Source organism: Dermochelys coriacea, chromosome 2 (assembly GCF_009764565.3).
Source record: "Dermochelys coriacea isolate rDerCor1 chromosome 2, rDerCor1.pri.v4, whole genome shotgun sequence".
Lineage (NCBI taxonomy): Eukaryota > Metazoa > Chordata > Testudines > Dermochelyidae > Dermochelys > Dermochelys coriacea.
The window spans coordinates 93253936-93279990 of record NC_050069.1 but is presented as its reverse complement, the minus strand read 5'-3'; the positions used below and the strand labels follow the sequence as shown (position 1 = coordinate 93279990).

General features: G+C 42.3%; 1 protein-coding gene across 21 annotated transcripts in view; it reads right to left on the bottom strand.

Moving 5' to 3' along the window:
• Positions 1-26055, bottom strand: part of CEP192 (centrosomal protein 192) — a 199919-nt gene that overhangs the window by 127914 nt on the left and 45950 nt on the right. For all 21 annotated transcript variants that reach the window (XR_006278920.1, XR_006278921.1, XR_006278922.1 and 18 more), the window contains exons 10-15: positions 14224-14414; positions 9782-10142; positions 8995-9159; positions 5951-6015; positions 5654-5857; positions 4279-4405 (exon numbers count right to left, since the gene is read on the bottom strand). Coding sequence is in view for 15 of the 21 variants with exons in the window: in XM_038390165.1 (XP_038246093.1) it covers positions 4279-4405; positions 5654-5857; positions 5951-6015; positions 8995-9159; positions 9782-10142; positions 14224-14414 (1113 nt within the window). In the remaining 6 variants the exon portion in view is untranslated. The remainder of the gene's footprint in view (positions 1-4278; positions 4406-5653; positions 5858-5950; positions 6016-8994; positions 9160-9781; positions 10143-14223; positions 14415-26055) is intronic.

Here is a 26055-nt window from a genome sequence, read left to right as displayed (position 1 = left end):
TTGATTACTACAATGTCCTTCTCCATGAACATGACAAATCCAATCTTACCCATCTCATATCCATTCAGAATGTTCCAGAAAGATCTTTTTCCTAACCTGATGCTTTGACTATTCCACCCCTCTTTTGAATCCTTCCACTCCCTTCCCTCATTTCTATATCACATCAAACATAAGCTACTTGTATTCATTTTCTAGACCCTTCACAGTCAATCTCCACCATATCTCTCATTTGCTATCAAACTGTCAATGCTCGCTTCTGATTAGTCCATGATGCAGCCTCCTACAAACAAGCAGCTTCCTGCTTTCTCCCATGCTACCCCACATACTTGGGAGGCACATCCTGTAAACATCCACAAAGCTACATTCTCTACCTTCAAATTCCTTCTCAAACCTCTGCTCTAAGAATACAGTTTTTTTTTTTAAGTGTAGGACAACACTTATTAGCTAACAGCTCAAAAGAAGTTGTTTGGTTTCCAAGTCTGTGTCCAAAGAAGGTGCTGGTTCACAAGAAAAGATCATTCAAAAATCTCTCTTCACAAAAGGAATAGTAAAAAGATGGACGAACCATGCACTGGAGAGAGACTGGTGCAGCTCCAATTGAAAAGCCAATATTCAGACATGTTTGAAACAGCATTGAAAGACAACCAAACTGAGTAAAACTCAAATGAAAGGAACTATGGAAACCAACAGAACATCTGCAATAAAAACTTGCACCTCAAGATTTTTTTTGTTGAAGGCTTTAAACTCTGCAAAAGAATTATCTTGAACTTCCTAAGGTAACTCAATGCCTAAACTCAAATCACTCTGCATGCCACTACAGTGGTTTCAGATCGAACCATAAAATAAATTGCTTGTAAGAGCAAAATCATCTGGTAGAATTGGTAGCCAAACTGGAGGTACTGAAACCATGACAGAGGGAGAATTAAAAAGGACATTCAAGTTAAAGCTATTAATGTCCCATGAGCTTTGTCTTGTCAGATCTTACTGATGTTCCTTTCACCTGGACGTCTAGCCAGAAAAGCATACTAAAATCCTGCTACTATCCAGGAAAAAAGGAAAGTTGGTTTTAGCCTTTGCATTTGAAAAGAGTGAGAATTTTAGTTGCTTTTCCTGCTGTTGAAGAGCCTTCTGGGCAGTCGCCAGCTGGGGCTTCAATCATTGTCTATATTGGTGTTTAAGAATGTGTTGATATCTGACCCAAAAGTCCTTTGATAGAGAAGGTGTGTATGTTGGGCCTGGACCAGACTACTTCCTCTCCTGCCATCAAGAAGGAAGGAGGAAAAAGAGAAGGCACAACCTGCCTCACTAACTCCTAAAAAGTCACAGGCTCAGATTCATAGTATACATCATTTTACTTCATTTCAACACATCAGTCTCTCACTTAAAATTAAAATAAAAGCAAAACCCACAAACATGGCTAGTGGTCCATAAAGTCTACTGTTCTGTCTGACAGTGATCAGTACCAACTGCATCAGCACATGGTGCAAGAAATCACAGAGTGAGAAATTACAATACTCACAGAGGAAGTCTCCTTCTATCTCCCATTGGAGGTTGGCTTATAATTGAGGCTTAAGTATTTATATCCCTTCCAAAAGAAATAGCGAGTCAAAACTTTTCTGTGACAATGGTAATAAAGTCCTGGGTATAGAAGACTAACTTTCAAGACAGTTCACATAAAGGATACAAAAAAGAAGGAGTTCAAGTCCTCCTAGTTCTCTACTGGCCCAGAAGGTGTTTTGGGCTTGCTAGATACCCAAGAATCCACACTGTACCTGTAGAACTTGAAGCAAGAACTTCATCCAGTCAGGGAACACCTTTTTTGTGTTGGAGTTGCAGTTCTTCAGGCCAGAGTGGGCCCCCAATGTGCCAGTCCAACTTAGCCCCATACCAGTGTTGGCTGGCAGGGAACTGGCTGGGCATAATTCCCCATTGTAGAGCCTGTAAATGCTGTTTCACATAGGGAATACCACTTGAATTTAAGCCAGGTGTTTGCAGGACAGCGATGCCATGCCTGAATGAGCACAAAGGAGTCTAGCAGGGAGGCACTGTAGCAGCAGATCCAAGCACGTACTATATCTAATCCAGAAAAAGGAGGAGGGGAAGGCAGATTGTAAATCGCAACTTCATGAAACAAAAATAAAAATTTTAGAACAAAATGGTCAGGAGAAACTGACCAACTTGTTCCACTGCCAGAACAGAAAATCTGGGTTCCTGAACTGAAGGGCAGAACTTAGTCCTGGAGCCTCCAGAAACAACACTGGACCACAATTCCACAGGTCAGAGCATTAGCACAATGAATGAATGAGGAGAGAAGCTGTGCAACAAAAAGTAAGTTTCACTGAAAAAAAGAGAAGTGATGAAGGTTTTAGATTAGTGAATTGTGTTATTTCTCATGTTTGCTGGGAGACAGCTCACAGTACTAGGCCTTGTGGATTAAGAGGAAATCAGAGTTGCTTGGGGGTGGAGATATTAATGAATGGTACTTAATCTATTTCAAATCCTAAACAGGAAGTAACAGGATTTGTTGCCATAAAGTAGGCCTAATTGCTACAAAGGTTACTTCATTATAACACACATGCTAAATCCCCATAAGGGCACTTTAAAGAAGTCAGTGGTAGGTTTCTGAACGTGATAATTTAGGGCAGTTGAAATTTATCAATTCAAGCTGGTGGACTCTAGATGTGTACTTTTGCCAGTTTTCCCTCAAACGGCCCTCCTATATGAGGTACAGAATTAGTTTAGAATAGTTGTTTTCTCTCCAAGGCGGCAGCGACAGCTGTCACTTGATGATGGTACTGGGGGCCACAGCTCTTGTTGCAAAGAGCATGACATCCATAGAACCATCATCAAAAAAAAATCACGTTGTCGAAAAGTCTGATATTGGAGCTTCTCACTGGAGCACGTCTGTGGGTTTTGAGGTCAACGCACCAGAACAGAGGCCCTGTTAGTGGACCTTCCAAAAAGAGTACTGTAGCCAGCATTGCTTTGAGAGAGACAGAGGATGCTTTCAAGTCCTTTTATAGTGTGCTCTTGATCTTTTGGTCAGAGGTTCTGCAAGGGAGACTGCCGTGTCTTATCAATGACAAAAACAGATGCCACCAACAACATGGAATTTATTCCTGGATATGTTCAAATTTCAGGGCTTCTTGGCAGTCTCTTTCCTTCACTTAGGATTTTCCTCTCTTCCTATAAGACTTATTCCAATGAGGCGTGGAAGGGAATAATAAAGTCCACAATGGTTTTAAAATAGGAGACACTTTTCTTTAGTTTTGATTCACTTTCATGATTTCAATAGCTACTATGATTCTCCTGGTCATTTTCTCAAACAATTTCGGAGAGCGTGGCCGTGTTGTTTATTGGGTTCCTCACCTTTATGGTGGGATTCCAAAAGGGATTGTCTTCCTGAGATAAGAGATGTTTTTGGCTGACATTGTGCTGCTCCTGGTGAATAGGGCTGCAGAGGGAAGTATTAAGAGGAAGTTTGAGAGCATGACAAAAAAAAGAGAGTATGAAACTTCTTGAAGATTCTGGAGGCTTTTCCTCCCCTGAGCTCTAAAAGCATAGGTCTCTGGGACCTTAATTCTGCAATGAGGAGGAAACCTGAGGATGCTTGACTCCCCACTCCGCTCCCCAGACAACAATTATCTATTTTATTAGATAAAGTGAATTATGGGATTTTTTCCTTTAAGGGTGTTGTCCAGACTAGGTTCACAGAAATTTTCCACCCCAACAACATTCACCCTCTACTCACAAGCAAAAGCTTGCTCTTCCTACCACTTCAAAAAAATTCGAGACAAAAATAAATTACTGCAAGTTCTAGGTTATGACCCTCACCCTTTCCTTGGCCACCCAATGTCTGTCTCTCCAGGTAGAGACCTAGTCTTATATTCCTGTACAAAAATAGACATGTAGATGATGTTGTGTAAATAGCATTTAACTAGTAATAGACTAAATAAGTGTTAAGTATCCCAAAGTGATCCACAAGACTTGAAAATGTAATTTCCTGCAATTTTCCAGAGTTCTTGATAGATGCTGAGATGGCCAGAACAATTCAATTTTCTCTCAGGCATTAGACCCTTATGCAGTCCTTATAAAGATTTTATGTTCTCTAAGCTTAGAAGAGAAAATAATTATCGGTGAAAAATATTTCAGTGATTGCCCCCTTTGACAGTTCATTTATAACAGTCTTCACTAATTTTAATTTTAGTGATTAGAAATATTCACATATAGCTATCAATTCTCTAAATTGATCCTGCTATTTTCCCCATTTTACAGTACCTGGAAAAAACGTATCGGAAATCTGTGAACGCTCTTGCTCAGAGTTGCCTCTTGATGCATCAGACTGCCTTAACAAAGCTACAGGTTGCCTTTTCTCTGGAGATGTAATACGATAACCAAAAGATGGCTGTAAAAAATAAGTCAGTGATTTTTTCCTCAATAAGTATTATAACATCCTAAAAATTGTCTGTAGAGTGTTTAGGTAGCGCACACACACAAAAAAGAAAAAAAAAAAAAACAAAAAACTAGATAATTTTTCTCATCAGCTAAACAAAAATGTTTTAACAAACGGATTTTTCTCACTCTACCCCAAAAGAGGATAATCGCCACAGACCTCCAATAGTCCTCTGTATCTGGCCTACTTTTACTATATACTATAGCCCAGGGTGGGCAATAACTTTCACAGGAGGGCCACTCCACAACTTTTGGGAAGTTATCACAGGCCAAACATTTCTACTATATTAATGGAGGGAGTGCAGGGTCTGGGAGGGAGTTTGGGTGCAGGAGGGAACTCCAGGCTGGTACAGAGTGTTGGGGTGCAGGAGAGGGTGAGGGGTGTGGGAGGGAGTTTGGTGCAGGAGGGGGCTCTATGTTGGGGTGCAGGAGGGGGTGCAAGGTGCAGGCTCTGGATGGGAGGCACTTACTGGATAGCTGACTGCATGCCATAGCCCCACATCACTCCCAGAAGTATCTCTGCACATCTCTCAGGGGGAAATGGAGCAGCGGGTCTCCATGCGCTGCCCATACCCACAAGCACTGCCCCCGCAGCTCCCATTGGCCAGTTTCTGGCCAATGGGAGCTGTGAGGACAGTGCTGAGGGCAGGGGCAGTGTGCGGAGCCGCCTCCCCACTCGTCAGGGACATGCAGAGATATGTCAGCAGCAGCCAGCCACTTCCGGGAGCAGCATGGGGCCATGACAGACAGGTAGCCTGCCTGAGCACCCCGCTGCGTAGTGGGGCTTCTAGTGGCCCAGACTCTGAGATCACGAGAGGGCAGAGGAGGCCGGACAGAAACATTAGATGGGCTGGATGCGGACCATGGGAACGTATTTTGCCCACCCTTGCTATAGCCCAATGTACAATATCACTTCTTCAAAAGGTGGAAATTGAAACCCACTGGTTGTCAAAGTGGCCCCTTAAATAAACACAAGGCAGGCCCTATACCCGCTCTCTAATAACTTTCAACCTGGGGAACAAAACTAGTTCAATATCTCTCACATGCTAGAACAGAGAATCACTAGCAACTGGATTAGTCTAGAATATCAGACTCTTCTAGAAGCATTAGTTACAAATGCAACAGAAGAACAGAGTTCCAGCTATGTTCCTCTTGTCCTTTTCTTCAGTTTTTTGCATTAAAATCCTGGACAGCCACATACCCTTCTCACATCACTGCCACCGCCAAGACAGCCAAGAGCTTCTGATCTCTGACCAAAGAACTCCCCCAAAGACAAACGTAAGTAGCTAGCATCTTTACTAAGATCAGATGTTGTATGGGACGCTCTCAGCAGGTTATAGCTATTGGCAGATTTCCATGATGTATCCTCTATTTCAGATGTATTATGTGCGTCTATTTTCTCTTCCTGCGAATGAAAAATCATTTTGAAAGTTGTTCAAAATAAGTAGATCACCCTTCTGCAGTTCTCAGAAAGTTAACTTTTTATAAAGTCACTAACCTGCAAAAATCTGTGATCCCTCTCAAATTCTTCTTGATCTTGTGCAATCTTAGCTATTGCTTCAGCTTTAAAAAATGAAAATAATTAACTACAACATGGTCATTGATATAAAACTGATATGAAATTAAAATTTCGTAAGTTTGCAGCATTTTTCCAAGTCAATGACAGATCCTTTATACTAAAGCATGTGTAACTATGCATACAAGGCAGCAAGGGCCAGATTTACAAAGATATATAGACACACAAAGATGCAAGTGGAGGATTTACAAAAGCCCCTGCTTTGAATACTTTTGTAAATATAGCCCTTACTCCTTAGGTGTAAAAAATTAAGCTTTCATTTTAAATGTAATTTAGTCCTCCTGGCAGCAAAAAAAGCCATAGCTGTCAATACTTTGACAGGTTTCAGAGTAGCAGCCATGTTTGTCTGTATTCACAAAAAGAAAAGGAGTACTTGTGGCACCTTAGAGACTAACAAATTTATTTGAGCATAAGCTTTCTTGAGCATCCTATGAAGTGAGCTGTAGCTCACGAAAGCTTATGCTCTAATAAATTTGTTAGTCTCTAAGGTGCCACAAGTACTCCTTTTCTTTTTGCGAATACTTTTTTGGTACAGTGTCTGTAGCAATAGGCCCTACAGTGTTGAAGACTATCTCAAACAGACCTCTGAACTAGCTTTTGACTTTCAAACCCATGTATCCTCCATGAAAAATTTTCAAACTTTTAAAAAGCCTGCCATAAATTAAAGGATTTCAGAGTTGTAGCATACCAGTTTTTGCACCCATACACAATAACCAATATGGTAAATTTAAACACATCCTTATGTTTTAGATAGCATGCTTGAATTGTACCTGGATTACTACCATATACAAAATAATAAATGCGTTGGTCCCTACAATAAGCAGTTGTGACTGAAAACATAGGTCTAGCATAAGGTTACCATGCAAGCTTACTTGTCTCCTTGTACATGTGCATTATGAAACAGTCTCTAATTCTATGATCACACAATGTAACAACCCTGTTCATTCAGCGTACAGAATGAATTGAGAATGTTACAGGGTTGTGTTGTGAAGGCAGGCTGTTTTCCACATGACCCTTGACTCATTTGAAGCAGAAGATGAAAGGTGTTTAGTAAATAAAGAAGGGGAATACCAGGTAGTATGGGGGGGAGGGATGATCTGGGTGGTTAAGTACAGAACTGGCAACTAGGATAACGCCTATCCTTGCTCTGCCACAGACTTCTAAAAATTAAGTCACTATAGCAACTACTGCTGAAGATTCCAGTTAGTTTCTACAATTGTGTGTGCAACACTTGAGACATCTAGGACCTTGCTTTCGGAAATGCTAAGCATTCAACCCTGAAGTTTATAGGAGTTGCAAATCCTCAGTACCTTTGGAAAAAGCATCCCCTAGAGGTCCAGTTGTTCCCAAAGTTAATGAATGCTTACATTTCTGCCCAAGTCTGTTTGTACTCTAGTTCCCGGCTGCAAAATAGGGATATTACTTCTACTAATTACCAAGGTGATGATAAATAAATAGTTTGAGAGACATTCACTCTAGTGATGACCAAAATAAGAATACCCATGCAGAAATAAAATATTCCACATTCAGTTCAACATTTGACTGGCACGTAGTAAATATGACCATCCACTGAATAAGGATGCAGCAGTGAATGTCAGCCTCATTCGCTGAGCACCACCTATCCCAGGAAGTAAGTAAGTAAGGGTTGTGTCCTGTGGAAAAAGGACTCAGAACTAAGATCATCCTAATGCATGCACACTCAAAGGGAAAGAAATTAAGGTGCATAATACAAAATTAAGGTTTTTTCCTAACTTAGGAATTGACTTTGCAACCTTTAAATATTTAATAAAGCATTTAGTAAGAAATTAGAATATATACGGTTCAGAAAATGTAGCATTCTGTGGAACTACAGATGTTAAAAGGGAGAAGAAACATTTTGCAAGGGAGTTTCCTGTACTTTCGGGAGACTTCTATATCCATAGGGTGATATAGAATCACGATAATTGCCACCCTATGATCCGACATAGAGGCTGTGACCAATTTCCAAAAGCAATTTTGTTCTGCACTCCTGTACCATTGTGACATCCTGTCTCAGTTCACTTACACAACAGTGATCAGACACATCTGTCGGAGAGTTAACAGATCCTTTAAATCACAATCCTCACTGGAGGATGGAGGAAGACGACATGGGAAAGAAGCCATTAGCCATATGAGCCATATAAGGCTAAGATTTTGTCATCGTTAGTTTTAGTAAAAGTCATGGCCAAGCCACAGGCAACAAACAAAAATTCAGGGAAGCCATGACCTGTCTGACTTTTGCTGCTGCGACTCCATAGTTTCTCCCACCACCATGGTGGCTGGGAGCTGTGGGGTTCCCCCTTTCGCCCAGGGCATCTGAGAGCTGCAGAGTGACCATATTTCCCGAAGAGAAAACGGGACACCCCAGCCGATCGCTGAGGCATCCCGCTCCCTCCATACGGGACTGTCACCCGTCACTGGAACCCTGAGGAGTACCCCTTCAGGAATCTGTCACCTGTTTCTGGAACTTTGCAAAGAGCCCCCTGTCACTTGTCGTTGCTGTCGCAGGACCCCGGCCAGAGCCCCACTGGCTTTCACCTAGGGTGACCAGATGTCCCGATTTTATAGGGACAGTCCCGATATTTGGGGCTTTTTCTTATATAGGTGCCAGTTACCCCCACACCCCATCCTGATTTTTCACATTTACTATCTGGTCACTCTACTGTCACCTCCAGAGTCCTCCAGCCCCTGGGACTAAAGAAGAAAATGTCACAGAGGTCTCTGGAAGTCACTGATTCTGTGGCTCCCGTGACCTCCATGACATAAACACAGTCTTAACCATATGATCCATTCTTGGAAAAATCCATAGATTCCCAGGACCAGAGGCTTATATTTGACACTAGGGGTTATGGTAGCACCAATCTTTCCTATGTTCATGTATAGGAAAGAAAGCAGTCTTAATTATATGCAACTGAGTCATCAATAGAAGAAGAAAAGAGGTTACTTACATGCAGTTATGAAGTCTTCACTTATTTTATTGTCTGCAGGCAGATTTAAGTCTTGCTCTTCATCAAATGAGGTATAATATGCCAGATCAGTCACCCATTTTCCCTCTTCATTTTGATAGACAACACTCTGTGGTAGGTCATCCAGGCCATAAAATACTGAATTTACTTTAGATCAAGATAAAGGGGTATAAAAAAAAAAAGTCTTAAATTTTAGCAATTTTCTAACTTGTAATTTATATTAGTTACTGTCATTGAAATAACATTTTTATGAACTGTACGACACTCCACAATTTAAGTTTTACTATGTGATTTAATATATTAAATATCAACAAACAATAATATTCAAAACTGAACTAGAAATTTCTTCTATTTAAGTTAGACTTAGGCCTGGTCTACACTGGGGGAGGAGAGAGAGCGATCTAAGATACGCAACTTCGGCTACGAGAAGAGCGTAGCTGAAGTCGACATATCTTAGTTTGACTTACCTCATTGCACGGGGTTGACTGCCGCCGCTCCCCCATCGACTCCGCCTCCGTCTGTCACTGTGGTGGAGTACAGGCGTCGACGGCAGAGCGATCAGGGATCGATTTATTGCGTCTACACTAGATGCGATAAATCGATCCCCAATAGATCGATCACTACCCGCCGGTGTAGACCTACCCTTAGATCTTTTCTTTTAAGCTTCTGGTACATTTAGGAAGAAGCTTAACTTGCAATTTTAGTTCACTCACTGTACAAACTAATCTTGTCTCATTTGCCCTAATGGGCTATTTCTACAGCAACTAACCTTCCTCTGTTGTATCTTGATATTCACTTGCTCTACCACCAGCAGTTGGAGACAGGTAAGTATCAGCCAGACCAAGTTCACAATCATCAACCGGATTTGTATCAGTCACAACTGCATTTTCATTAACAGGACTTTGAGGAGCTGTGTCATACACAAATACTCCATCTGTCAAGTGCAATACTTCTTCAGCCTCAGATGAAGAAGCATGACACAAGTTAGAGGATTGTGTTCTCTGCTCTAAAATGGCATCGGAGAGATCAACGACCGTCTTATTGATGCCCATGTGCTGAAGGTATAATGAATCTAGTTTGAATTCAGCATGACCGATGGAATCTAGTACATCTTCACCATTCATGGCATCCTTAAGAACAAAAAAAATAATTAACGAAGTAGTTCGCACTTTCTAAACAAACAAAACTAGCAAGTGTTTCTAGTTAGATTCTAGTCCAGTTTACACAGATTAGGTCTCAGAGTAGTAGCTGTGTTAGTCTGTATCAGGAGAAAGCGAGGAGTACTTGTGGCACCTTAGAGACTAACACATTTATTTGAGCATAAGCTTTCGTGGGCAAAGCCCACTTCATCAAATGCATGCAGTGGAAAATACAATAGGAAGATAGATATGTACGTACACACACACACACACACACACACACGGAGAACATGAAAAAATGGGGTTGCCATACCAACTCTTAACGAGACCAATCGATTAAGATGGACTATTATCAACAGGAGAAAAAAAAAACTTTTGTAGTGATAATCAGGATGGCCCATTTCTAACAGTTGACAAGAAGGTGTGAGTAACAGTAGGGGGAAAATTATCATGGGGAAATAGTTTTTAGTTAGTGTAAGGACTCATCCACTCTCAGTCTTTATTCAAGACTACCCACCTGCTGAAGTGAAGGAACAGGTGGACAGAGCCAGAAGAGTACCCAGAAGTCACCTATCTCAGGACAGGCCCAACAAAGAAAGTAACAGAACACCATTCGCCGTTACTCTCAGCCCCCAATTAAAACCTCTCCAGCGCATCATCAAAGATCAACACCAATCCTGAAGGACAATCCCTCACTCTCACAGATCTTGGGAGATAGGCAAGTCCTCACTTACAGACAGCCCCCGCAACCTGAAGCAAATACTCACCAGCAGCCACACACCACACAATAAAAACACTAACCCAGGAACCCATCCTTGCAACAAACCCCGTTGCCAACTATATCCACATATCTATTCAAGGGACACCATGATGGGACCTAATCATATCAGCCACACCATCAGAGGCTCGTTCACCTGCACATCTACCAATGTGATATATGCCATCATGTGCCAACAATGCCCCTCTGCCATGTACATTGGCCAAACCAGACAATCTCTACGTAAAAAACAAAAAAACAAAAACAAAAAAAAAAGGGACACAAATCAGGCATCAAGAATTATAACATTCAAAAACCAGTCAGAGAACATTTCAGATTCCCTGGACACTCAATTACAGACCTAAAAGTCGCAATTATTCAACAAAAAACTTCAAAAACAGACTCCAACGAGAAACTGAAGAATTGGAATTAATTTGCAAACTGGACACCATTAAATTAGGCTTGAATAAAGACTGGAGTGGATGAGTCATTACACTAACTAAAAACTATTTCCCCATGGTATTTTTCCCCCTACTATTACTCACACCTTCTTGTCAACTGTTTGAAATGGGCCATCCTGATTATCACTACAAAAGGATTTTTTTCCTCCTTCTGCTAACAGCCCACCTTAATCGATTGGCCTCGTTAAGAGTTGGTATGGCAACCCCCATTTTTCATGTTCTCTCTCTCTCTCTGTGTGTGCGTGTCTATCTTCCGACTGTATTTTCCAATGCATGCAGCTGATGAAGTGGGCTTTAGCCCACGAAAACTTATGCTCAAATAAATTTGTTAGCCTCTAAAGTGCCACAAGTACTCCTCATTCTTTCTACAGATTAGATAATTGTTTTAAGTAGCAGCTGAATATAGAATGCCATTTAAACTAAAATTAAAATATTTTGGACTAATTTTTAGTAACTAACTACTAACAACATTAACATGCAGTCTTACTAGACTCTCTCATGTTATGATCCCATTTGATAATGCTGAAGTCACCCTAACCATTTCCAATTGGATCCACGCTATATTCTTAATGCTGGTTATAATCAAGTAAAATGAAGACCTCAATATATAATCAAACTTAACTTATTCCCAGCCAAAAAAAAACAAACTATGTTACAATGAGTTCAAGTTGAGAGTATGTATCAGCAACTTGCATTACAGGAATGTAATTATTCCGAAACCAAGCATTACAAACACTGGAACTTTATAGTTAGGATTATACTAAACAGAAATCGAAACAAGCCAAACTGTGGAAATACAGAGTAAGACATAGAAACAACTTCAACTGTGCCTTGGAGTGATGCCATGCAATAACCATACAATCATGATTAAGACCATTTTAGTGTTTGTGACCCCACATTTTCATATTCTCTTCCCCTCATGGGGTATTAAACAGCAATGTTATTAATGCTTTGCTGAAGCTGCATTTAAGATAGGTAAGAAGGAATACATTAAACAGGATTCAATGCATAGTCTCACGAAAGCCTGAAATTACATCCCAGATCTCCTATGACACAAACTTAAGGAATCAGGAAGGAGGTGGTAGGAAGGAAAGAGACTTGACCATTTGTTCTGACTAAATACAGTGAAACCTGTATACAAAAAAAATCTACCTTTCTAGGAAAGCTATTTTGAAACCACCTTGAAATAGACCAGGAAGATTAATCCTGGAGGAATTTTGCACCACTGCGCATGCACAGAATTTATGTCCCCCGCAGGCTTCTTTGCTTCCCTGCAGAAAAATGACTGACAGGGAAGCAAAGGGAAGCCACAAGAGTAGTCATATGTCCCTCCCCAGCAGTATGTTTTGGGTGCCCAGGGCAGCCAGCAGAGAGTTAAATCCCTATGGGGCAGGGGGTGTGACTGGGGAAGACGCAGCTGATGGCTCCTACCCTGTGACTGGCTCAACTGCTAGTCCCAGCTGGGCTGGGGAGGATGGGACTTCCTCTTCCCCTGCATGGCACCTGGGGCCGGGTCAGACCCACCCCCAGATTTCTTCCCCAGCTACAGGAAGCTCTGCAAAAAACACACACACACACACCCGTCCCCCGCTTCCTGCACCCATCGCTCCTCAGCTTCAGGGGGAAGGATCCCTGTACAGGGAGCTGCTCCCGCATCTGCCCAACCCGCAAGCACCCACACCCCCTCATACTGAGACCCTCCCGCTGAGCCTCACCCCACCCATGCACTCAGAACCCTCCCCAATAAGCCCTGAATCACCCCAAGCCACCCGCACCAGGATCCCCATCCCACCCCACCAAGCCCCAACCAGCTGCACCTGGATCGCCACACCACTGAGCCCCACTCCTCCAGGATCTGGACCCCCCCCCATAAGCACCCCACACCAAACCCTCCCACCCCCGCCAAACTCTATCCTCCCACACACCAGATTCTCCCTACCCACCACTGAGCACCAACCACCTTCACCTGGAGCCCTCTGCGGAGTCCCATTACCGTTGCATCTAGAACCCCCCAACAAGCCCCTGTGCATCCAGACCCACCAACTGCACCCAGATTCCCCACTGAGCCACACGCACCAAACTGCCTCACAGAGAACTCTCTCAACCCACATCTGGATCCCTCCACACTAAGCCCCTCCATACTTTGATCCTTCCTTGCTGAGCCTGCCGGCCCACCCTGGCACAGAGTGTTTCTGGGGCAGGCCCATTTATTGCACTGTGTCAGCGTTGGGTGCAGCCTCACCACTGAGTTCATGTGCCGGGGGAACTGCACAGACATCTTCCACCTCTGTGCAGGCAGTGGCCTGTGCTCCCCAATGCCATGCTGGAGCCTCCACATTTATTTGACAAATAACATTTGCAGAATTTTAAAATATTGTGCGCAGAAGTTTTAATTTTTTGGCATAGAATGCCCTCAGGAGTAGGAGATATACTAGTCTTTATTATATGGCCACCTAAAGAGGACCCATCTCAACCAACTCTGCTTCCCCTCTTCTGAGCAAGTCTTTAGAGCAGAGAAAAGACTCCAGAAGTACAGTTCCAGAAATCTGTACACATCAGCCCATTCAGCACTGTCTTGGAGGAGGGGGAAAGACAAGGAGTTTGTATAGACTACGTATAGATCTTTTCCCTGCTCGTCGCTAGAGGAGCAATAGCCCTTCTGCTTCACAGCCAACTACAGAGCCAAATATATGTTTATTGACACCTGGAGTTGCAGACACATTGCCAAAGACCCCACATTGATAATACACAAGTCCTCAGAAAATTAATACAGACTTATTGGAAGCATTCAACCACAAAAAAGTTGGAATTTTTTCTTTGTTGTACAACAAGCAGTTCCTCAAACTTTTGTTACCTCATTGTGAGTAGGAATATCTTCAAGAGTCATATATTTGGAAGAAGCCTGGACTAAAACTTCATTTTCTTCTTCAGTTAAGTTTCTTCCAATTCCCCCCGTTTCAAAACTCTGCATGTTAGGGGGAAATAGTGGTACCAAAGCTGCTTCTTCACTTCCACTACCAAGATCTCCAAAGACACAACCATTTCCTGCAGCATGAGAGAAATAAAGTGGTTTACTAGTATTAATTTAAGTTTTCTGCTGTGAGAACCCACAAAGTAGTTCACTTTGGACAGACTTACCATCAGGTAATTTTGGCTCTCTTGTAACCCACTGACTAAAGTCCAATGATCTTAAAAACTGATCTTTGAGTGGTCTAATCTGAACTGGAGTGTTATTTCTTACGTTGCTAAGCAAAACATAAAAGCGTAGAGTTTTTACTTGACCAATATGGACAGATGATGGTTTGCTCCTTGCTGGTATTAATATTACAGAAGAGGAGTCAATAGATTGGGATTGTGACATGGAATTAAAAAAAAAAAATCAATATATGTCAAAGGATTTCTCTAATATTTTATGTACATGACACATTAAAACATTTGTTTAACAGTGGTTTCAGACAACGTGCCATGAGTTACTTTCTCACATTCTTTATAACAGAAGTTGGGTCTGGTTATGTTCAATTCATTAGCGGCTAATGAACAGTCCAAAACTGTACAATTACTTTCTACTGGAATTCTATCCTTGATGGAGAGGTCATTGTGAATACAACATGCCATTTCTCTCTCGCTTATGGCATCTGCAGAGCAACATCCTACAGATGCAGTTGTAGCTCCATGGGCCATTTCAAGGCCTCCTCTGTGATGTTTCCCATTTTTCTTTTGTATGCCATAATTTATCTGTTTCAGTGCTATTTGAATATCAATAGGGAATGGCAATTTGCCTTTTAATTTACTGCTTTTGAGTCTCAGTCTGAACAATGGTTGCTGTTTCTCTGTCCATTTTGTCTACCGGGGAAATAATCCTGAAGTTGGAACTATTTGCAAGAGTATGATTTTTGAAGGTTAGGTTACTAGGCAAGTTGCTCAAACAAGCTATTTGCAGGTGCAAGTCTCCAAATGATTCTATTGAAGTTTACAGTCTGTAAATGAGTCTAAAGCATGCATTATAAGCAGAACTGACAAGTAGAAAGTTTTGCTAGGCAAGCATCATCACCTTCTGCAGTTTAATTTATTTAAAAAACTGCTTAAGCTTTATGCTGTTATGGAACATGAACTGAATGTAACTAATGCAGTAATGACAGGTTTCAGAGTAGCAGCTGTGTTAGTCTGTATTCGCAAAAAGAAAAGGAGTACTTGTGGCACCTTAGAGACTAACAAATTTATTTGAGCGTAAGCTTTCGTGAGCTACAGCATCCGATGAAGTGAGCTGTAGCTCACGAAAGCTTACGCTCAAATAAATTTGTTAGTCTCTAAGGTGCCACAAGTACTCCTTTTCTTAATGCAGTAATGTCTTACTAAGTATGCAGAGACAGCCAGTACTGCCACTATTAGAGGACCTAAGGGTAGGGCAGCCAGAGTAAGGTGTACTAGGTGGATGCTCATCATTGTAGTAGAGGGCCTTGGGGGATCCAACCTACCCCATCCAAGGTGTGTGTGCGTGTGGGAGCCCCTTAATGATACACCACCACTCCAGCAGATGACTATCTCGCTGCACTTACTTCTGCCTCCCTCAGAGCCCTCTGCTTGAGTGACCCCCACATGCAGAAATCTTTGCTAGTATGGCAGGGACTCCCTCAAACCTTAAGACTCTTCTGCCCATTAGGGTGCTGTTAACAGGGCCAACTCCCTAGAAAAGAGGGCCTTGCTATAATGAAAGGCAGGGTCCCACCACTACTGGTTTTTGGATGGCTGTGGATTCTGTTCCTCAGTCTACTGCTCCCTGTATTTGGGCAGGCTGGGGGTATGTTCCAGGAAGGAGACTCCTCTGCCCTTCACCATCCAGAGGAAGGCTCTGTGCAGAGCCTGCCAAAGTTAGCCTTATTGAGGGGAGGCAGCCCAGGATAAGTTATTAAGGTGGCCCACCATAAACTGATTGGTATATGGAGAGGGCAACATAACTGGGGTAACAGGTCAAGACTTAAGCTACCAGGAGACTACTGTTCAGGCCCAATCTAGTCAACAAAAGACTAAGCCAAAGAGGTGTAACTCAAGGCACCCACATACTTTGACATGGCAAGCAGACTTATTACTTGGGCTAGTAAGTGTTGGGTAAATTTTTGAAGTCATGTTTATAACCACACCAACAGCTACACGAGGAGTATGCTAAGGCTACACAGTTAAACACGCTAATCAGGAAGTGGTTGAATTAAAGTTACATGGAGTATCTCAGTCACAAAGATTTCTATAAAAAGCTACTTCTGGGTCAAAACCCTTGATAAGTTTCATGCAAAGTAATTTGACATAGTTAAGCAATTAAAAATTAGAAACTAAGAAAGGTCCTAGCACTGAGAAAAGAACACATTAGAACTACGCAATTAAGTGCCCAGCCAAAAAGAGAAAAACCCTAATATGCTATAGAAAATTGAAAATTTGTCAAACAAAAAAGTGTTACAAATACCCATAAAAGTTTGTTACTTGAAAAGGGAAGAGAGAAAGTAGAGGGGCATTTCTTTAAGTCATTGTCTCAAGGCTATAGCAAAATACGCCTACACCATCTTAAAATAGAAGAGCATAAAGCATGGTAAGCAAATAAAAATGTATTGGATTCTTTTAATTTATAACTTTATCCTGAAGTATTTTCATTACAAAAATCTAAATTATGATTAGATAACAGAGACCATATCTAATAAATATGAGATTAGAGTTAGCAATAGATCACATAGAAGTTGTAAAAACAAAACAGTGATACTAACCTCAAAAATTATCTTTACAGACAGAAAAAAACCTAGAAGAACTAAATGAGATCAAGGAATATTCAAGTGGTAGGAATCCCTAAGAAGAAAGCCCAATGACCTGTCTAGCTTCAAGGAATAGATTCCTCTATTTATTTATTTATTTTTAAAAAGGTTAAATCAATCAAGGAGCAAAAAAACAAGTCTAAGTGAGGAATACCCCATCTTTGAAAAGTGAATCTCACAATATCTGAGCTAAGGGACCATTCATGATTTCCCCCCCGCACCCTCAGTGATCTGCTCAAGTGATCCACCAAGCTGTTCTGAACACCAGAAAGGTAGGAAGCCTCTACATGATTTACATGAGATACAAAACTTGCAAAGATGTATTGCCTTTTGACAAACGTGGTCTGATGTGGCCCCTCCCTCTGTTCAGAACTTCAACAGTGGCCTCCGTGAGGACGAAAATCCTGACAGGCCAGATGCATTGCCTGCAACTCCCGCGCATTTATATGGAGAGCCAAATCTTGATGAAACCATAGACCTTGAGTTGGTAGGTTTCCTAGTGAGCTCTCCAACCTAGAAAAGCATCTGTAAACAGAGTCAATGTGGATAAAAGGGCAGGGCAGATGGAACTCCCATACATATTTTGGCCAGATCCAGCCGCCAGTCCAAGGTGGACAGCATTCCTGCAGACACTCAAATCACCATGCCCAATGGGTGACTAGCCAGAAAGTACATGACTTTAACCAGCCTTGCAACTTTGAGATGAAGTCTGGCATACCAAACCACATACATGCAAGTAACCCACGTGCCCCAGTAGTCTAAAGCAGTTTCTTATTGTTGTAAATAGATGGGCTTTGAGATCTATAGAAATAGTTAACAATGTCTAGAATCTGGCTTGACGTACAAACACTCTGGCTACTACAGAATCCAGGATCATTCCTATAAATTCTAATTTCTGAACTGGGTAGAAGGCATATTTATCTTCATTAATCAGCCCCAGAACACTGGAGTTGTGTTGGATCCTGAACATACTGTCTACTCCTTGGAGCTTGGATTGACCTTGTATCAGCCAGTCATCTAGGTAAAGAAATAAATACTTGCACCCCTGCTTTCCTTAGGAACACAGCTACCACCATGCATTTTGTAAACACTTGTGGGGCAGGAGACAGGCCAAAGGTAAACTGATAATGGGTGTTGATGACCAGAAATCTTAGGACTCTCCTGTGGCTTTGATGGATTGCCACATGAAAATATCCATCCTTCAAGTTGAGGGTATCGTACCTGTTGCCAGGATCCAGTGAGGGGGGATAACGGATTCTAGGGTGACCATCCAAAACATTTGTTCAAATTCTTCCAGTCCAGGCTGGTGCCAAGACCTCCTTTTGCCTTTGGAATCAGGAAATAGTGTGAATAGAAACCTCTCCTTTCGATTAAGAGTGGGAATCTCTTCAGTAGCTCCCAAATGGAGTAGAGACTATACTTTTCAGATGAAGACATCTTCATGAGTGGTCCCAGAAGAGGAACATGGTGTGTGGAGAAGAAATAAACTGCAAGGTGTATCTCTGTTTCACAGTATTTAGGATTTATCAATCTGTGGTAATATGGGACCAAGCACATAGGAAATGGGTCATCTTCTACAAAAGCAAAAGGGATTGAGAAACTGGTACATTGCAATGTGGTACTTTGTCCTCGACAAGGCAGGCGCACAGACTATTGGAGATTTCCTAACTGTCTGGGAGAACCAGCTGAAGTGAAAGTTCATCTTCTCCAGTTTTGCCTTGTTTTCTATATTGATCAGGCTGTCTCAGTGGGAAAGGTAGGTATCTCTGCAGAGATTAAGCCAGAATTGCTTTCTTTTAGGGAAAGGCGTGACAATTCCCAACAATTTCAATGTGGCTTTCGAATCTTTGAGACCGAGGAACATCTCATCCAATTTCTGCGAAAAAAGATAGAACCTTCAAAAAGGAGGAGATCATGCACAGACTGCTAGACCTCCCGCAGAAGGCCTGAGGATTGAAGCCATGAACATCTGCACATATTGCAGATGCCAGGGCTCCAGCCCCTGAATCTGCTCCACCTAAGGATGATTGCAGAGAGGTGCGAGCAATCATCTTGCACTCATCTAACTGAGCCTGGAATTCCTGTCTGGCATCCTCTGGCAACTGGTCTGAGAACTTAAGCATATTGCCCGAGAGGGAGATGTATCTATTCATCAATGCTTGTGGATTAGCAATGTGGAATTGTAGACAAGATGCAGAATAAATGTTTCCACCAAACAGGTCTAACTTCTTTACCTCTTTGTCCTTTGGGGCAGAAGAGGGACAACCCTGATGCACTCTTTCATCCACTGCTGAAATAACTACGGAACCTTGAGAAGGATGGGTATATAAATGCTCATATCCTTGAAAACAGACATGGTACATCCTCTCAGTTCTTTTCGCTGTCAGAGGCAGAGGGGATGGCAACTGCCACAAGGATTTGGCAGGCTCTAATATGTTGTCATTAATATGGCCTTCTAGCATAGTTCTGCCTGCCGAACCCAGAATGTCCATAAGTCTATGAGAAATCTCCTGGACCACCTTAACAGGGATATCAAGATAGGTAGCTACTCTCTTTAAAAGATCTTGGTAAGCCCTGTAGCCATCGTGGACAGTTGCAGCATCCCAAGGACCTATGGTATCATTTGGTGATGAGGAAGAACACAAAGGAGACAGAGGCTGATACTCCTGCACTGCATAGGTTAGAGGTTCTGAAATTTGCAAGCCTTGAGGGTTTTGCTTGAACCGACATCAGTAGCAACAAAAGCCTCCTGGACCTCCTCATGAACTAGCATGCCTCCTGCTAGGAGATCTAAAAGTCTAAGGAACCCGGGAAGATGGCCATACCCTGGGCTTTACTGGAAACAAAGGTTCCTGTCTCTAGAAATCCAGTGGGTACCAATAACAAAACACCCTCAATAAAGGAGAATGGGAGTGCTGCTGTCTGTCTCAGGAAGGAGAGGCATATGAGCCCAGCTCACACTTCCAGACGGACCCTGAATAGCCCAACCACTGTGGTGCTGTGCCAGGTGGTGCCAAGGTCTGGGGACATCACACTAGAGATATCGGTACCAGGGACATGATGGTGGATTTACCCCTGGACTGCACGATTCAACACCAGATGCCCTGAGGCTTTAGCCGCCCATTGTACCAAGGGCTGATCAAGACCCAGACGTTAAGTCCATAACTGGGGCCTGAGGATACACCAGTACTGGACAAGCTGTGTCTGTACCATTGTGGAGTCCAGCACCAAAAGGCAAAGCAGGTCTTGTCCTGCTGCATAGGCCTCCAGCAGCATTGGTACCAAGAGATTTTTCTGGTGCAGATAATGTTGCATGGAAACAGACAGTACCATGTGTGGAAGTTGGTCTCAACAGCCAGGGCACCAGTGCTGGAGTCAACTCCTGATGCAAAGAGGTTGGTCACTATTGGGGAGTGTCTCTTCCCAGGGGACACCCTACCATGTCCTCCTTGCTTACTGGTGTATGGTACCAGGGACCTCAATTGTTTAAGTGGAGCTATGTCTCAGCTCCTTGGACAATTCTGACCTTTTGTGCTTCTTTCTTGACACCAGGAAAAGGGATTAGTGCCGAGATTCTGACGCTGTGTCTGGAGGGGCACTACTCATCGATGCTTAAAAACTCAATGTGCGCCCCAAGTGAGAAGGTTCAGAAGATGGACACAGAGTGGCCTCTATGAGGATGTGTCAGTTTCACCTCTGTCCTTTTTTGTTTGGGACTTGAAATCCCTGCAAATTTGGCAGTGGTCTCTAATTCTACCCATGCTGAGGTACTTTAGGCAGCTGGAATGACGGTCACTCACCAGCACAGATTTCTTGCATCCTACACAAGGCTTAAACCCTGGAGACAAAGGCATAAACTGGTACCAGGCATCGGGCACCTGGTAAATAAGAGGGAACCAACACTGCGAGAAATAAAGAAAAATAAAGAAAACCTATACTAATCTAATAAATACCATCAGTTGCTACTGATGTCGGTTCTTTACTGAAAGAAAATATAATTCCCTGTAAGGGGAAAAACTCTCAAAAGCAAGACAAAGCACTCCGACTACTGATCAGTAGAACTGAGGCGAGGTCTGGGGCTACTCCGCCCTTTAAACCATCATACAGCAGCAGAAGGCAATAGAGAGCATGTGTATCACACTGACAGGTACAGCTAAGGGAAAAAAATCTTTGACTCTGGCACTGGGTTTGCATACAACTGAAGTGAAATCAACATGTGCAGTCACTCAAAGTGCTGGACATTAGATCAATTTACACAGAAAGGAGCTACAAAATTCCTATGAGGACAATATATAAGATAAATATTTAAGTACTGACAATAGTGATACTAATTGATTTTTCACAGAAGGAAAGATATTTAATACTAAATAAATCTAAGGGAGATAATCCATTTTTCCCCCAACTTAGTTTTAGGACATAAGAAAAGAGAAAAAATAAATAGTTACCTTACAGTAACTATTGTTCAGGATGCTCTTGTCCACACGTATCCTACTGCAGTGTATATCCATCCTATGCACATGGGCATGGAATCCTTTTGGCCAGCACCATTTGCAGTGGCTGCACATCCACATTTGCACCACTTCTAGCGAAGATATACAGGGCAGAGTATCCCAACCACCAGTCAGGACCCTCACCAAAACTATACCGTGCTCTGTATCAACAGAGGAGGAGAATAGGTTGTGGGATCTATCTGGCCAAAAGCATCTTGAAGAAACAGTTGCTGTAAGGTAAATAATGGTCTTCTCTTCTACTATTTTCTACAAGGATCCCATCAATTTACCTCCCAGTGGAGGAAAGTGATAGGAGTCCTACCTAAATAATTGTAGGGCAGCTTGCCAAACTGGGTCTCATCTACAGGCTGAACAATGAAGTAATGATTAGTAAATGTATGACAAACTCCAAGTAGCTTACCTATAAATTTCTGAAAGAGGGAATCCCATGGAAGCATGCTACTACTGATGTTACCTGACCTTTAGCAGACTGAAGGGCCAAAATCCATTTGCTGTGGATGTAAGATCTTAACTACACTTTCTGCTAAGAATTTTTCATACAGACCTGGAGTCCACAGCTTGGCCTGGGCCATGGGGGCTGGCTAACAGAGAGCAATACATGGCTAAGAGAAAGCTGGGGTAAACAGATAACCTTGTGTGTTTCAAGTCAGTAAGTGGAGACAGCATAACTCAGAGTGTAATTGGGCGTCCTTATCACAGATATAGACACATAAAGCGCTGAGAAAGGCCTCACGGTTACTCCGTAATGCAGGGAGGAGATAGTGGTACAATACCCCAGATCCCAGGCAGAGTTTGGGGAGAGGCCTAATATGATTCACATGAGTTAGGATACCCTCCTCTCTCAGATGTATGCCAATCCTAGCCCACAGGAATGCAAGGCTAAACTTATAAACAATTGTTATTAAGTACTAATTACTGCTTTTGTGCTTTGAATCTCCAGGAATGTACCTGTTGGTCAACCGGGAGAGCTGCTACCTCATTCCCCTGGACCCCAAAGTTATGATTTAACCTCTACACTTTAATAGACATAGTTTGGGGGTAATTACCTATGTGTCAACAATATGTTAATCTGAGCCTTGGGTGGAGCCATTATGTAATCTTTTAGACCATTGGCTTATTGTGCTTATCTTGTCTTGCTAATAGAACCCATCCAGAGGCTCGGGAAAACCCATCCCCATCGCTTCGCTCCGCTCAATGAGCACTCTATATAATCTATTGTAATTAATTGTTCTGCAGTGTCTCTGAGCCTAATAAGGAAAGTGACACTCCACCAGCGCTGCGTGTAATAAAAACCTCCTGTGCTTGACTCTACATGGTGTGGATTAATGTTACTTCACAGACGACATCTTAACCTAAGAGAGGTGGTTGTTTGTTCAACACATTGGAGACCCTACTACTGTTTGATACCCACTTCAAGAGTCTGAGAGGAAACAGTTTGCCTCAGATTGATCTTCAAAAGTCACAAAGTGCCTATTGACAAAATGTCTGCTGTTCACAGTAAAAATGACAATCTAAGAACATTCAGTGTCCGAACATAGCCAATGCAGAAGAACTATGAGAGTTAGGAACAAAAACAGAGGTAAATATATATATTGCTTAATGAGAAAAATCTGAAACCACTTTTGGTAAAAGTTTCAGATGCAGTATAAGAACAACACTGTCCTTGGGAAATATGGTGTATACAGGGCTTCCCACCAACAGCTAGATTTCATACACAGTGAGCCAAAGTAATAGCCACCAAAAACGCTGCCTTAATGGAAAGGTGGCACAATGAACATGATATAGGTTAAATAAAGAGAAGCACCACATTCAAGTCTTAGATAAGAAAGGGCTCATTGACCAGTGCAAACATATGAAGCAGACCCACCTGAAACGCTAATACAGTGGGGCAGGAAAAACTGAATGACCCTCAAAAGGTGGATGATGTGGTGACAGAAAGTGCACTGCAACAGATCTGACAGACCTGAGCGCTTCAAAGACAGTAGATTGTCCAAGGTAATAAGAGGAATCCATGGGTTGAAGAGATCTTTTAATGGACCACACTGAAACACACCTCCACTTAGCTCTGTATGTCAGTCTTTTAGAACCCTTCCTGTACTGTGTCAAAATGTCCACCATTCTAGGAAGTTCTGATCAGGGACTGAGTTCCAAGACTCCATTTATATGTGGCGCAGCCATTTCTGCTGAGCTAATCCACTAAATCATTTTGGATGCCTGGTAAGTGAAAGACCATTAGGATGAAGAAGAAGAAGGATGGATCAATACCACTTCCTGATTTAAGGGAGACAATCTCACTCCATCTGTTTCTGTAACACACCACTGTTCATCAGGATTTGGGTTGTGCTGCCCTGCAAGAGGGATAGCCCTGAATTCTAGTAGGATTATGTGCAACGTGCTCCACCCTGGACAACAGGACCTATACTTAAAGGTTGTCTAAATGCCTCAGCCCTGTTTGGATGAGTCTGTAACAAGGGTTTGAGGGGCGGGAGAGAGAGAGAGAGAGAGAGAATTAAAACATTACACCATAGCAGATGTTTTAAAGGTCTGTCCACCACGGCAGAGATTCCAGCACTTTTGTGGGACCTCTATAGGTAAGTCCATGCTGTGTCTTATCGGCTGGTAAACAGACTTCATCCATCCTTAAAGAGGGTAGAGACTCAACCTTGCACAGAGTCACAAAAACATGCATCACAGAAAACTGAGGCAGACTCTTCACTGAGATTTTTGGCAGAGAAGAGTGGTGTGAAGTGAAATGACACAATGCACAAAACTTTCTTTGAGGAAGGTACACTTTTACAGCTATAGCATCCACTACTACCCATATAAACTATAAAATGGATGGGGTGAAGGTGGATTTTGCGTTTATTAAGCCTCAGGCCTAGTCATGAGAATAGATGGAGAATTATTTGAACCTCCTTTTGTGACCTGCTGCGATCAGTGGCCCCCGAATCAACCTGTTATCAAGATATGGGTACAAGTAAAAGCCTTGTCTCCTCAGGTGAGTTGCTCCCACCAAGAGAGATTTGGTAAAAACCCTTGGAGATGTTGACAGTCCAAATGGTCAGATTCTGAACTGATAGTGAAGGTCACTGACCATGAAGCATAGATATTTGTTAGCTGAACAAATGCACGCATGGAAGTATCTACAAACTGACTCAAAAATTAATGGGATCTAAAGTGGGGATTATAGAAGAAAGGATGAACATCTGACGCCTGAAGTGACAAATGAACAGGGTAACTCCTCCTTTCTTCTTCTGAATAATGAAATAATGGGAATAGAATCCCTTGCTGCAGAACTCGAGGCATCATCTCCTCTGCACCCAACAGAAGAAGAGTCTCTCTGAACGTAGCAGGCAATTCTGAGAGGGGTCCCTGAAGAGAGAGGAGATGGCAGGAGAGAGACAGGAGTTGACTTGCATGTCCCTTCTAGATAACTTTCAAGACCCATTGGTCAGTAGTAACTGCAGTCTGTGCAGCCTCAAAAAAAGAAACGAGTTGCCAAAAGGACGAGAGAAAAGGAAATGATCCCTAAAAATCAGTCCACTGTCTTGACAGCAGCATCAAACCTGACATCTTTGGCCAGATGAACACTGTATTCTTCATCGGATCAGCCTAACAGTCCTTCACTTATCAGGCAGCCAAAATGATTTAGTGCATTAGCTCAGCAGAAATGGCTGCTCCACCCATGAATGGACTCTGTTCTGATCCAAAGCCCACTAAGTCAACAGGAGTGTTTTGAATCAGGCCCTAAAACAAGAGTTATGGAAGAGATATAATTCCTCAGATTCAAAATGTTCTTAAATTGCTAATTAAGAACTTTGCCAGACAAGATTGAGGTAAGGGACAGGAACTGAACTACTGAGAGCTAACCTTAAGAAAATGTGCATTTTATACTTTTTTACCCCCATCTCCTTCCCAGCAAGAATGCCCAACACCAATTGAATTCCAAAACCTTCTATAAAACTTGACTTCTTGAATGAACAACCTTTAAGAGTGCTCTATCACTGTCCCTGTTTGCTAAGTTTACTCATTGTGGGCTTTGTTTTCCCCAGCCTCAAAAAGTGGATGGACACAGCTGAGTAATCAGTCACCAGAGAAGTTCTGGAACCATAATTGTTTATCATTTTAAATTAGTAAAAATACTGTTCTGGAAAGATTCTAAATTACAAGAGACAAGGAGCAACATCAAGGTCAATCTAGTTTTATTTTGATTTAGATAGTCACACTAATTTTCTGTATTCATTTTTGGGGGAGAGTTGCCTAGCCACTTTTTTTTTTTTTTTAAGGGGGTTGAAAAGGAAGTGCAATCTCAACTACATTTTAGTTTAAGAGTAGCAGCCGTGTTAGTCTGTATTCGCAAAAAGAAAAGGAGTACTTGTG